Here is a 14,532-nt window from a genome sequence, read left to right as displayed (position 1 = left end):
ATTTAATCGCGAATAGGTTGAAGTGTTATATATTTGAAGTGCATCCCACGACCAGGTTTCTTTTTATGAAATGATATCTATAACTATTACAGATTACAATTAAAAATGGTGAATCGTAGCAAAACATACTTCTACGCCGACTAGGATTAACATAATCAATAAGATACTTAATTTATGAAATTTATAAATGAAACTTTACTTTTTTTGATGTAATAATTGTGAAAACAAGGTCTGTGAAATTCCAACGTTACCTGGCAACATATTGGTCACTTATTCCTTTAATGTTTATTACCAGTAAGCTGGGGAATTCCCCCGGAAATCATGGTATGTTGAACTATTATCTCTATGAGCAAAAATAGTTGGCATTAATGACATTATGTCAATAATCTTATTTTTAAAAAAACTTTTAGTTTCCAACTAGTGAAATACATTTCGAAAGTTTGATCAGAAAAATTATGATGTTTCATTTTTTCTGAAATATTCCATTATTATTATTAGCAGGCTTAATGAACTGTTTTACTTTCAAACATCATTATCTTATATCGCTTTATTTATTTCTTTGCAAATACGTAGAGTTTATTTTTAAGCTGATATTACTTAAAAGCGCATCAACAAAACAAAAAGAGTAATAAAATTATCATTTTAAAAAAAAGTTGATTCATGCCAAAAGTTGATCCAAAACCAATTACAATAATTATTCTCCTACGTCAAACGTAGAAAACAGTACAGGGAAATGTAGTGCAAATACATAGGGGCTTCCCCTGCAAGCGTTTATATGATGACTGGCAGTAAATAAAAGTTGACAGTTTAGAATACATGAGGGGATCTAAAGACAACATATGTATGGTGAGAAAGCATTGTTATATAGGTATTTATTGAATATTGGCTTCATGATAAAACTCTTAGTCGCGGTGAAGCTTTGTCAGTTTCAAAAGTGTCAGACACTGTTATTTTATATACGCTTTTTGCTTTTATTGTCGCCTATTTATTAGTCATGCAGTGGCTTGATTGTATTGGGCTGTTTAAGCGAGCAGGTCCAATGCCTATGAACAGAAATGAAATAGTTTTAAATTTCTGCGAACTTTTTTTAAATAATTTGATAAAACTTTTTGTATCGTTTCTTGCATTCTCATATTTCTTCGTTTAAGAGCACTCGGATGTTCAGAAAACATGTGTGATATTAGATGGCAATAAAGGTAGTTTAGGCGTTTTGAGGACGTCAACATTGCGTAAACAAAAAACAGCCGTTGCCTAATGTGTAGAGTTTGAAACGCTAATTTAAAAAATGTATAAGAACATGTACTTTCAAATTAGTTACACAATTCAAACAATCATGAAACCCTAACGCCTTTCCTCACTTAAAGAAATAATTTCTTTTAGGGAATGACTTATTTAAATGTGGGAAAGTTTATCGCGCAGTTTCACATGACTTCGACGGAGAAAAGAAGGCAAGTTACTGGTATATACTATAAAAATAACTATAAAAAAATTAAAAAAAGGATTTTTATTAAAGAAGAGTAAAATTTATGAAGCTTTTGTGATAGCTGTAAACTTTTTTTAATAAATAAAGATATTCGTAAGTGACCGCGTGATCACCCTTACAGCCTTTCATCAATCCAGGACGAGTGATGACTTTCCTGAAAGTTGAAAGGTACTAGAACTGAAAATAATGGTGCTTTATTTTTCTTGACTTTCTTGTTGTTGTTTTGACTGATATTTTTTTTTAAACTCGTTGGTGGGCCAAAAATCCATGGGTTCGTCCGTTCGCTTATACCACATTACGTGCGTGTCGCTACTTGCGGTACCATTTTGCGTGACAGGCAGACAGACGTATACAGGTGTTAAAATATAGGTAAAAAGGTGCAGCAGAAATTATGTTTGTCTGATATTTTCTTGCATGGAATGGATTGAGTAATTGTTTACATTTTCTTGGGAAAAATACTCGCTTAAAATGTCCAGTAAGTTCAACTCTTTGAGAGAAGCTCGGGAGCATGTTTTTCACGTCGATTCACCTAACAATCAAAAAGTAGGGTAACATCGTGGTGTGCTCGAAAACAACATTAAGATATAGAAACTGAATGATGCAACTAGGCGTAATTTGAGTAAGTTAAAACTTTAATTCATAAAATATAACAAAACACTTTAATTAAATTATCATATAGTCAACACTTTGTTGATATGTTTAAAAAAATCAATACGATGGAAAATCAGCAACAAATGCTCTCCCTCATTGATTATTTTTTCTTTGATGGCATGTGTCCAGCAACCATGTGGTCAGTTTTGCTGTCATTTAGGTTTGCACGAATCGTGCAATGAATTGCAATGGCGATTCTGTGGGCGGAAAGAAGTTTGACGTTGGCGTAGAATAATTAAATATATTCTGATTTTCAGTTTTCAATAAAATTACCAGTATGTATATTTTTAAAATTAAATTAGCAGGGCTGGTTGGGATACACTTTTCTTTTATAAGAAATCAGTCTATAAGAAACCTTAGGCTCAGGAAGGCTGAATTTTAGGAAAATTTGACAGGTTATAAGAAACTTATATCTATACATATAACAGAAACAGCAAATTTTATTCATATATATCAAAACCGTAGACCAAACCTAAAAAAGGTTAGCAAATAAAATATTTTTCAGGTCAAATAAGAAAATTTAGGAACATTTGAAAAAACATCTCCAGGCTCAACCAAATGGTTAGGTTTTTTATAAAAAAATCCTGTAGTAACCAAGGTGAGGTTTAGGCCAGTCAGACGTTCGGGACCCTTGTTTCTTTGCCAGTGAAAGGAAGCACAAGAAAAAGTCTCTGAGTTAGGTGATCACGTGTCATTAACCAAGGTGCTAAGAGAATCGAAAAAACGCAACATTAAGTGCTGTGTTAAATTTAATAAAAATATGATGTCACGCATCATTTGTTAGTTATAACTTGTGATCACTCGATTTTTAGATATTAAACTAGGGACACATGAAGGAGAATACAATTTTAAATCCATCAGTGTCTGACCTTTATACTTTAAGTTTTTGAAAAGAATGTTTCTCTTTACATCTTCCTGACAAACACAAAAAACAAATAATTTTTTTTGGAACATTGGTATTTCGCGCTGGCTGAATTCGTTAAAATCCGTTGCGAGAAACGCACAAGTACAAGTAATGCAAGTAAAGTTTACAACGAGAACGCCGACGTGAGATTATTGCACGAAGACGATTACTTTTATTGTAATCGCCTCCTACTCCAGGATAAAAACCAGCGTACTCTGTAATAGATGAACTACAGGTTCTTATGCTTTTTTCGGTTGCGAAAACCTTTGAGATTGCTACTCAATGACGACGTAAGCAATTACTAACATAATTTCCTAATTAACAATATTTAGACAGAATAAAAAATATTGAACTATCGTTGATTGTTGCGTCATCCTTTATCTCTAACATTTGTTTTGGGAGATGTCTCTTGCTTTTGAATTGATTAGGCGGCGTCTTGTTTCGTCGAGTTCGACATCACTTGATTTGTTACTTATTTTTTATTCTTTAATTTTAGTTGCCAATAAAGTTTAAGGTTAGTATTTTAGGGTTTTTGTGTTTTTTTGTTGTACTTCTTGGCTTTTTGTGGTATTTTATGGTTGTTTGTGATATTTTATGGTGATTTGGGGTATTTTATGGTCTTCAGGCTTTTTAAAGAAAATATTTTTACTTTATCTCATTTGTAATTATTAAAAATAAATAAAAGGCATATTTAGCACCCGTGTGTATTAACCCCATTAATGCTGACTAATTATAAAGTCATCATTTTTTCCATAATTTAAATTTTTTCGCTATAGAAAAAAAAAGTTGAACAGAATATAAAAAAATTCCCTTTTTTTGTAATGGAACTGAAACATCTTCTTATAATAAGGAGATAGTACGTCATAAAAATATATTTCGTCTAAAACAAAAGTTATTAAAAATTAAAAATACCCCCCCCCCCATGCACTAGTTTCTTGGAATTACGAATAAAATTATCTCTCCAAGAGATTTACTAGTAATAACTTAACGCTTTTAAAACAGAATATGAACCAAAATAATCCAAATAGAATAGATCCAAATTCCCTATATTAGCAGAAGACCTTTATCTTTTCTCTCAAAAAGTTTTTTTCACATAACTTCTCAGTGATCAACTTTTTAATGTTATTTTGCTGCTTAGTTAATTTTAGCAAATTATTTATTTAGGTGAAATCGCGCAAAGAGGTACGTGTACAACATATATTATTATATATGTCTGGAATAAAAAAAAACATAAAAAAATAGAAGATATATGCCTTAATAACGTGTGCAGTTATTTGGCGTTGCACCTTGCCAGATGAAGTACACTTAAACTGGCTTTTACTTCTTTACTGTCGGGGTTTTTTTTGTTTGTTTTTTATTTATTTATTTTACCATTTGTTTCTGATAATTGTTTTTAGATATTGCGATTTTGGCCAGATGATAGTATACAAATTCAGAAAATTAAAGAGGTCGGTATTCCTGGTACTCTGTTTTCCAGTTGAGAGTAGGGTCATCTACAATAGAGAAAATATTATTATTATTTTTATGAGCATGAGCAGGTGGTGTTTTCCCTTCTACTTTAAAAGAAACATTTTGAGGTTATAAGGTCAGGTTATATAAGGTGAGGTTATATAACGTTAAATATTGTGATAAAATAAAAATTTCCATGGTCTAGGTATAACATTATGCCCAAAGACAAAGTTGTGCCCAGGTTTTTTCTTGTCTCAGGCAAAACTAACTATTAAATTAAAACCACGTTTTTTTATTAGGGTGGCTGGTTTACTGCAAATAATTTGACCTTTCCAAAAGTTGGCCTAATACATCAGCAAAACTTGGACGTCTCTTCAGAAACAAATGTACCAAATTTTAGAAATGAAAGGTATGACTTAGAACTTCTGATTTTTTTAACTGGTGACTACATAGTTTGGGATTACAGGTCTGTTACTTTTTACATCCACAGAAGCAATATCTGCTAACATTATTTATGCAGAGGTTTCATATCAAAAAAGATGCTTCGATGATGTTTATCTCATTAGTTAAATTCGCTTTACATCGTCAATAAATGTTATTTTAAAACTTCCTACTGTAACTTCCCACCGATGATGTGAAACTTCTCTTTGTGTTGTTCTTATTCTTATTACTAATTTCATTTCTATAGAGAATAAAGACAAGGCGAAAGATACAACGAAAGTGAAATTGCAACACATTAACCAAAAATAAAAAGACGATATTGTTATTCGACAATAAGCGTTGTGCTGCGGTGCATATCAATAGGCATTTTATTTTCATTTAAGAAGATAGTATTTTTCCATTTGCAGATTATGGAGGTCAATGCCAAATATAATTTGTGGCACGCGGCTTTGTGGTTATAGAGTTTGCTTTATAATCACAAGATCCGTGGTTCGATTCACAGGGCGGGCATGTTTAGCAAGTGTCTTTACCACAGCTACAGGCCAACCCATGCCATGCACGGGAAATTGGGTAGCCAATGTCGACCTCAATGTATGTTGAAAACACAGGACCCAGATTAACGACACTGAAGTGGCTATATCCTGTATATTTATTCAGAATAATAATGTTATCCTATTTATAGCTGTGCAACCTTTTGGCCATGTTTTAGCTATCTTGATATTTTGCTCTGAAATTATGTTAGTACCTTTCTTTTAAAGCCAAATTATTCAAGTTATTGATTTAAGTGCAAAAAGGCACTGGTCTTTTGCTAAAGTCGGTGCTTGCATTTCGTGTGTCTAAAAGCAGGTGTATGACTACTCAATACGCTACACACAAGATCGCGTTTGTAGACAACCGTCCTGTACATAGCTATGATTGCACTTACAATGCGGATTTGCAATTCCATAGTTTAGTTTGTTCATGCATTATTTATTTACCACTGACAATTCTCTTAACTTGTATATTTATTTGTCATCCTTAATTTATGCCACTTTCCTGTTTTTCCGAAGATAATAAACTCTCCAGGGATTAACATTTCTCCCTTTACTCACAGGTTAGCCAGTGGGAGCGATATTTACGAACCTATGTAAGTACCAAATGAAAGATTTGAACAAGGCTAACATTTGTAAAGTTCAGAATGAAATATTTTTTTTTGCTTTTCCTATAGAGAAGATGTTAATATACCTATAAAGGCAGAGGTAATTTTTTGTTAATATTTGCGAAGAGGTAAATTTTAGATTCACAACAGATTTATTAGCTTTATGTGTTTATTGTTCCATGCCACGTTCAATGCCATATTTTGTTTATTACCACGTAGCACCCTGAAACAGTTAAAATTACATGATTATAGGAATGGTTCGACAAACCCATACTGCCAGATGTTTTGTTAAGAGCTTTCAAAGAAAATAATGGCGATGTAAGTTTTATTATTAAAACATATTAACAATTTTTTTTTATCTAGGCGTATTTGTTTCCAAAATCTCTCAAAAACTACATTATCACTTCACTGAGGAACTTATCTTAAGAATTTAAGAAACTTTTTGTAATAATGCAACGTGGATAAAAGGTAGATAATTTGCTCAAAACAGTTTATGGTCAATATAAACTTAAAATTAATACTTTCATTAAATTTTGTATGACATTTCACTTTCTGTTAAATTTTACACATCTTTAATAAGTTAACAGTAATAAGATTGTTTTTAAACAGAAAGCCAGCGACATTGTTTCTTACACAGAAGACGATTTGCTCAAACCTCTTGAATGCAACACACAGGTGAGATTTTCTTACTTTCCATCTTATCCATATGCTTATTGAGCGAGTGCAAGCTACAAAATGTTGGCAAAAATTCGTACGTGGATCAACAACCACGTTAAATTAAAATCATTGAAAATATTCTGTATAATTAGAAAAATGATTCTTTATGAAATGTTTTAGGATGGGAAAGTCAAAGTGAGCAATATTAGAAGTGGTGATACAGGATACGTATTTGTTTGTGATGTCTCTCCATTCTGTTCAAAAAGGTAACAACTTTATGTTTTATACTTTTCGCAAATATTAATACTCTATAATATGTTACACTGTCACGTATTTTTAGATGGTATCGCGGCAGAATGTCTAAGTTATATGTAGAACTCATGTTCCAGAACGCAACATATGGAACGTTTTTGGTCTGGAAAGTCAACAATACTCAATACATCATAACAGTAATGCTTGCACAGTAAAATTCTACTCCTTACTTATATATTTATACTTCTGCTCAAAAATTTACTTCATGCTAACAATACACGAAATACGCGTGAAATATCGCAGTAATTTTTTTTGCAGGCTGACAGCATGCAAACTAACAATTTGTCTGCAGGGTATATTAACTACTGTAATTCTTCTAATTTTAGCGTCCCTTTTCCGAAACAATTTTTTTCCATAAGCAAGGTGGACTGAAGTTACAAAAACAAAACAAAATTGCATAAATAATAATTATTGAAATTCATATGATTTTTTCTCTAATAGACCTCTGTCATATTTCCTAATTATGTCCAACTCAAATAAAAAGGTTGCTACTAAAAATGATTCTCATCCCTAAGTTTCTTATTAAAACGTAGAACAAAAAACCTAATATCGTGAATTTTTAAGTCCCTCAATTTCAAACTGAAAATTACGGCCAAATCCAATCCTTCAAATAGACGAACTGTTTAAGAATAGCCTCGTTTTCCAAATTATTATTTCTTTATTTCAAATCTAAATAAAATCCAACCAAAATATTTTATTGATCTAAAAACTTTAGTTTTGTCATGATAATTTGATATTCCAACTAAATATTTTTATTTAAAGAGCACAGAACCATTATAAAATTTCGGATGACGTTATAATTATTATATTTTATATAAGTCGTGAAAGATGTATTATTAGTACGGATAGATATTGCAGTAATTTACCTTCTCTAATTATTGGCCAAAATAATGTTTTTTTATAATTAGAAGAATTATGGTAAACAAATTTTAGAATTTGTGAAAAAAAGTCACTTGCAAAAAATTTAGTCACTTTTCCCCGAATTGTTTTTCCCCCGATAAGATATATAAAATGTATGTTACCGGTGTAAATCAAGAGGAACAATATCATTATATAGAGGAATAATTTAAATACATAATTATTTATTTTGTATTGTTAATATATGAATTTTAGAGGACAGTTGAAACATTTCGTAGTTCTCCAAATGGACGACTGGCTTTTCTTGGAAAAAAGCGGAAGCTATGATAGTTTTTTCAGCATAGTCCAGGTAAAATAAAATGTTTTGTTTTTCACAAATGGTTTATACATTCTACTGTGTTTGACAATCATATATCATAACTCATGTTTCTTGCAATCTAACTAGCCAGGTTAAGCCACAAGTAAATGTATGAACGCTTATAAGAGCCGTACACAGTGCCACGGGATCAGGTGGAGCGCTTCAGTACAGGTATACAGTATGTCGTCAATCAAGTGAAGCACATACACCATTATAGTAACATATTTTTCGAAAATACCTTTTCCAGAACTATAGCTAAAATAAAAACAGAGTTTACAAACCGTTGTTACTTCATCATAGCAAAAAAAATCCTCCACAATATCTTTTTTCCTAGTCAAAAATCCTAAAACGGGTGCGTTAAAGATTTGTACGTGTTAAAAGAACGTGATAAACGTGTCCTAACATTAAAAACAAACATTTTACAAAAATATATAGCTTTCAGCAGATAAAGAAGTCAAACAGGCCCACAAACCTCACACACTGACCACACATGACAATTTTCAAAATCAAAATGGCCTTTGTTCGTCCAGCCGCGAAGATCTTGAATTGTTTTTTTAAAGAATCACGTCGGTAAAAATATATTGCATTAGGTATTTCGTGCGTATTTTAAAATTTCCGTGTTTCCGTAACAGTACGCGTATTTCGGAGACAAATAACTAAAGAGATTATGGTGGAGTTAGAAGTTGCTTCCAGTTAGGCGAGCTGGCTCTTCACAATAAAAAGCATTTCCAAAGCAATTGAATTAAATAGCGTATTGCGATCATTGTACGTCAAATTCTTCTAAATGTAAAAATGAATGGTGGTAAAATATATATTTTTGACTGGATAATGGACAAGAGCCCATACCTTGTAAAAAAAGAACTTGAAAAAAGTTTTTCAGGACGGAATAGTCTATGTACACAGAAAAGAGTTTGTTTTTCTGAACGAACAGTAGCATAAAGATCTTATAATATTATGGTTATCAAGAAAGCAGTTTAACGCATCATGCACATACACTGTTTGGTTTTGTTTATCTAGGAATGCAACTCAGATGAGATGCCAATGCACAATCCTCTCAAAGGTTAGTCTCCAAATTAATTTTCAATAGTTGTTCAAAGATTGACAAACTATGGACAAAGCTGTTGTTAGGGATATAACGCTTGATCGCAATCATAAGGAGGTGCTGGGCCAAATTATCATTTACCGTCGGCTTACAATATACAATTATATGCCATTATAAATTGCGCTGGCAAAAATTTCATTTATCGCTAGCTAATCGGGCATAAGTGATATTTTCAGCCCGCTAAGCAATACTTTCTGATTAAAAATTGAACTTCTTTCGACTGCAACAAAAAAAGTACAAAAAGATAAACAAATGAATAAAAAAACAAAGAGAAAAAGATAGACAAAGCGAAAATTGTAATTTAAAGCAAATCACTAAAAAGCAGAACAAATCAAAGCAGAACACTAAAAAATGAGCGAGCTGTTGTTTACTAACATTTCAGAAGTGGGCTGCAAAAAATGTTCGTCATTTTCTTGACCAGTGATTTGAGCTCTGCACAATAGCAACAATGGATTGAGTAATTTCTAAAAAACATTTTTTTGTTCCAGGTTTAACAAACACGTTAAACTTTTGTATTTTCTTTTTTATATATTTTCATAATTCGTCTTGTATAATCTTTAACTTAATTATTTCCTTGGGCTGCGGCTCTTTGCGCAAATCCGTGTGCAGGAAAATTTGATAAAATAGGGTACTGACAGGTATCAGTGTTTTAGTGTCCAGCTTGGTAGTTTTGTTCGATGGATTATGAGCATAAGACACTCCCGTTAATAATTCTTTTCTAAAATTTATATATTCATGCATTTATTTTATGTACAGTTCCGAATGCACTTTGTGGATGTCCTTTCGAAAATATCGAGGTAAATATCTTATATAACACGATTTACTATGGAATAGAAGTGGTTTAATTTTTATCTACGTAAATGATCATTTAAAGAAATTAATAAAATAGAGTTTAAAAAAATAGACTAAGCGAATTGAAGAGCGAATTCCACGGGGGATACAACTAGTCTACGATACTTTATAGATGTTTACAATAAACATGTTTATATTTTTCAGATGCCAACACAAAGAAAAGCCGATATTGTTTATGTTTCAACGCATGATACTAGGCACTACGTAACTCAAATCTTTTACTAACCCAGCAATTTGTCAGTGTTTAATTTTGTCTATATAAGAAAACGTTTTGTCTGATATTTTGTTAAAAATAAAGAACTTATTAAGACAGAACTTCTTAATGGATTAAGAACAAGGGTTTTACGCCTATAATTACAGTCTATATTCACAGTATTTTCTCCGTTTATATTAATTCATATATACTTCTAAGAAAACCTCAACACCATCTATTTTTTTCTATTTTTTCTTCGACGACTGAAAGTTCAAATCAGCGTGTAGTACATTTTGATATATTTATTTGTTGTTTTGAATGCAAAAGAAGAGGCCAAGCTCGCAAGTTTTGGTTTTCTCACTGCTTTATAGGAAAATGACACAAATTTTGAAGTTAAAAATGGAGATCTTATAAGGAAATGTGGATTTTGTTGAAAGGTAAAGTAATCCTTTTCCGGTATATTGTCGCGAGAAAAAAAGTCTAAGAGCATATGAAATTAATCAATGCAGTTTCATAGACATTTTGGACAAGACGAACTCCCGATAATCGTAAACCAATGTCTTATTTCCTTGTTTTTAATTTTAGTGTGAGTTAACAATCGTAAAACGACTTGACAATTCCAGTTTTGGCTTGGTTAAGACAATGAAAAATAAAGAATGTTTCGGTGTAAGGTTAGTCCAAAAACTAAACGCTTTCTTGATATTAACTCGAAGGCTTGTCTTTACACATAATGTGACTTAAAAGGGTATTGTCTTGTTTTCTGTTTTGAAAAATACTGCATTTTTCTCTAAGGCGGAGATGATGTAGTGGTAGCGCCTTCGGCTTGTACTCATAAGGTTTCAGGTTCAAGTCCCCGATCCGGCGCACAATGTAGTGTTGTCATCCTATTTTTCTTTTTTTCACCAGGCAAGCAAGTTAGAGCAATGCTGTACGTGTCTCTAGCGCTAACGTAACATAGTTACAGTCAAAGGGGAGGAAGAGCCAGCCGTTTGGATGGAATCTCCAAGGACGTTAAACTTCCCGTTGCTTACTTACTTACTAAAGGGCAAAAGGCAGCATTTTTACTTTTATATTTTGCTAAAGTAAAAACAAAAAGAGATTTTTCGATGTATCCTCCCTTTTATGGATAAATCTGTCGTATCGCTTATTGGATTCTAGACATAAAGATCTTTAATTTTCTTTCCTAAACATTTTATTTGCAGATTTTCATTCGAGTCAGACATTGTAATGATTCGAAAAAGTACCCACAAGCTGTATTTTTTTCTTTTTAATAAACGCCCAAATCAATGTATCAAAAGTGAAAGAGCGTCCATATCTTAAGCAGATTTCATATTCGAGCTCGCCCTTCCCACAAAGAATGTCAATTCTGTAATTAAAACTTTTCCTCTTTTAGCTGGTATGCTGGAGATTTGTCATTACAAGAATCTCAACAACTTTTAAATGGAAAAGAAAGTGGTTCCTTTCTGGTGCTTAATTGTGAAAAACCGATTGGACAATACATCGTTGCAATCAGTACAAATAGGTAATTCAACTTCGAAATTGTACAAGAATCTACTGATACTTGTACGATTTTCTATTATACTATACTTTCAGAAAACGTATGTAATAACACAGACTGTATTAAGTTTCAAGAAGTCTTCATGTCGAAAGTCTTCCTTTTACAAAATTTTTTATTTCGTTAGTACCGTCGAGTACTTACAAGTAGAAGATGTTGATGACTTTCTGTCGTTTAAAATCAATGGAGAGAGCCATAATTGCACATCTCTATGTGAGGTCATTCAGGTAAGATTGTGACGAAAAATTAAAACTGATTTGTCGAAAAAAGAAGTGTTTTTTGGCTTTGCAATGTACTTTCAAAAACGAAGGCGCGCAATCCTGCATGTTACTATACATCCTAGAGGATGATATAGGGGAAGGGACAAGAATATCCCATGTGCATTTTATTTTCGTAAAAATGCGATGAGTTAAAACCTATAATCTTCAAAAAAAGTTCATGGAGATACACCTAAATTAATTTCTTGGTACAAAATTTGTATTTTTGTTCCTGGATTTGTAACGCTACTTTTCTTGCTTTTAATGCACAACGAAATCACAAAACTTCGTGAAATTTGTCCTATTGTAACGGCAATATATTTCAATTCGAATTCATTTTCTTTTGAATTTTAAGGTTTTGCTATGCCTGAAGAAGGTCTGCTTACCAACTGAAGCCAGTTATGATAGAAATCGTGAGAGATTGTTAGCAGCTAACCAACAACACATTACCAGAATAGGTTAATCTAATTATACTCTTTTTCACCATTTTAAAAAACACGTACCTCCAAAATAATCATCATTTAATATGTGATAAAGCATGTTATCCTCTCGTCTCGTCAAGTCTCTGTTATCCTGGTATCCTTAAGGTCAACAACAAATTACATTTCACTTCTATATCGTTCTACAACAACTTGTAGAACTATACTTGTACAACAAATTGTAGAAAAAGCTCGTTTTGATAAGGAAGCACAAACCTAAAAAGCGTGTTTAAATTGTTGTCTTAAATGGCTTGTTGTGTAATGCTCTTGCAGATATACGTTTGTACAATTCGAATTTAACATGATTGAGTTAAAAGGATTTGAAACTAATTGGAAGTTTGATATTTAAAGCGCTATTGGTAAATTCACGGATACCATAGCAGCATATTTGTTCTTGAGCATGTTTTTCTGCAAATAAAGTCAAAAACAGCCTTTTAGCTTCTTGAAAAGAATTATCGCAATCCACAGTGTGAATAATAACCCTAAACTACTGCGTTCTTATTCAGGACATATGATATTTGGTATGACACGCGATAAGGAAGCAAAGAAAATTAACAATAGCACAGGCTTTGACTACTCCTATTGCTACGAAACTTCCCCGCCAGCACTGCCAAAACACTTAATCCAAGAATATGCACCTGATGCTCTTGAAGAAGTTCGTCCGGCACCTGCAGTGAAACGCCAAAATAGGCCAAATCTTTCCAACAGTTCTGAAGGAATCAATGAGCCAAAATACTTTGAAACTGTCAAAGAAGAAGTAAGCTATGTTCTACCTGTAAGAAACCCCGAGAATGTATAAGGGTATTTGAAGCTGTCATCATTACTTATATTGTTCTTTGCAAATGCTTTGATCTGATATTTTTTTTAATAATGCGGAAACTGTGTGTGTCTGTAACAGGTAACGGTTCTTACATTTTCTTTATAAGAATCTATAAAATGTCCCTGATAAAAAATGTTCTGTATTTTATAAAACTTTTCTTTACGATTTTATTTTTGCTAAAACAAAATATGTGACAAAAGAAAGTGATGCCATTAGTTGGGAATTTATATCGTTTAGAATACCAGCAACACTGAAAAACTGGAACAAGAACTGGTAAATTTCTTTGAATGTTTCTCAGTTGCGTACTTTTACATAAAATTGTTGTATAGTTCAAATTTTACAGTATTTTACACAGTACTCCGATTTGGGAAATAAAAGTGAAAGTTATGAGGATACGGTGGAAGAATACTGCAACGAAAAAGTGAAAAGTACTGAGAACTCAACGTTTTTTAAAGAAGTGATATTATTAAATAAATTTATTTATTAAGGTTGAAACAATTTCTAGAATATTCAAAACATTTTAAAACAAACTATATGGGTTGAATTCAGATAGAGAGTTACTATATGCGCTATTACTATTCGTAAAGGTCATATCACAGTACTTCATTTACCTGAACAATCCTATAAAATTTCCAAAGTTTTCAAGTTATCATAGCCAGGAACGTAAAATTGCAATCCTGAAAAAAACACCAATAAATATTTTCAAGGCATTACTTTAAATCGAACGACTTACAAACACCATCCATTTAACTTTCGTAGCTAAACTGACGAGTTTCATTTGTTATTTTGTATTTAAAATGTTGAGAGCCTCGACAGTGTCGTGTATACATTGAGAAAAGTTTAGTACAGGTCGTTAGACACTGGTCGAGAAGTGGTTGCTATGTGCGTTGTGATGGACTTTTCTGTCAGGAAAAAAATTAAAATGTGGGGTTTTAATCGACTTGCCCTAAAAATACTTATATTAAAATAAATTGCGTCCAGTACGGGATAAATTTTTTTGAATATTTTTGTGAAGGTTTCCCC

The 14,532-nt window shown here is 32.1% G+C and overlaps 2 protein-coding genes across 5 annotated transcripts in view; both read left to right on the top strand.

The window, feature by feature from the left end:
- Nucleotides 1-789: 789 nt before the first annotated feature.
- On the top strand, nt 790-10,449 carry LOC130648246 (uncharacterized). The gene is made up of 16 exons (XM_057454289.1): nt 790-868; nt 1,381-1,448; nt 3,535-3,552; nt 4,203-4,220; nt 4,436-4,486; nt 4,787-4,896; nt 6,022-6,054; nt 6,136-6,166; nt 6,319-6,384; nt 6,676-6,741; nt 6,904-6,989; nt 7,064-7,186; nt 8,149-8,242; nt 9,269-9,311; nt 10,110-10,150; nt 10,350-10,449. The coding sequence occupies exons 1-16, from the start codon at nt 817-819 to the stop codon at nt 10,428-10,430; spliced, it is 981 nt and encodes a 326-aa protein (XP_057310272.1). The 5' UTR covers nt 790-816; the 3' UTR covers nt 10,431-10,449.
- Nucleotides 10,196-14,532, top strand: part of LOC130648215 (uncharacterized) — a 29,474-nt gene continuing 25,137 nt past the window's right edge. Inside the window, exons 1-8 of one of the 4 annotated variants that reach the window (XM_057454261.1) lie at nt 10,196-10,409; nt 10,770-10,835; nt 10,984-11,069; nt 11,792-11,920; nt 12,081-12,180; nt 12,566-12,668; nt 13,196-13,446; nt 13,747-13,782. In XM_057454261.1, coding sequence (XP_057310244.1) covers nt 11,041-11,069; nt 11,792-11,920; nt 12,081-12,180; nt 12,566-12,668; nt 13,196-13,446; nt 13,747-13,782 — 648 coding nt within the window. In that variant the 5' untranslated portion in view covers nt 10,196-10,409; nt 10,770-10,835; nt 10,984-11,040. Of the gene's footprint in view, nt 10,442-10,693; nt 10,836-10,981; nt 11,070-11,304; nt 11,921-12,080; nt 12,181-12,565; nt 12,669-13,195; nt 13,447-13,746; nt 13,783-14,532 lie in introns of those variants that run through there. The other 3 variants (XM_057454255.1, XM_057454268.1, XM_057454279.1) reach the window with 3 other exon arrangements.

This window comes from Hydractinia symbiolongicarpus, chromosome 1 (genome assembly GCF_029227915.1).
Source record: "Hydractinia symbiolongicarpus strain clone_291-10 chromosome 1, HSymV2.1, whole genome shotgun sequence".
NCBI classification, from domain to species: domain Eukaryota; kingdom Metazoa; phylum Cnidaria; class Hydrozoa; order Anthoathecata; family Hydractiniidae; genus Hydractinia; species Hydractinia symbiolongicarpus.
Note: the sequence above shows the minus strand (reverse complement) of the source record. Positions and strands in the feature narration are given on the sequence as shown.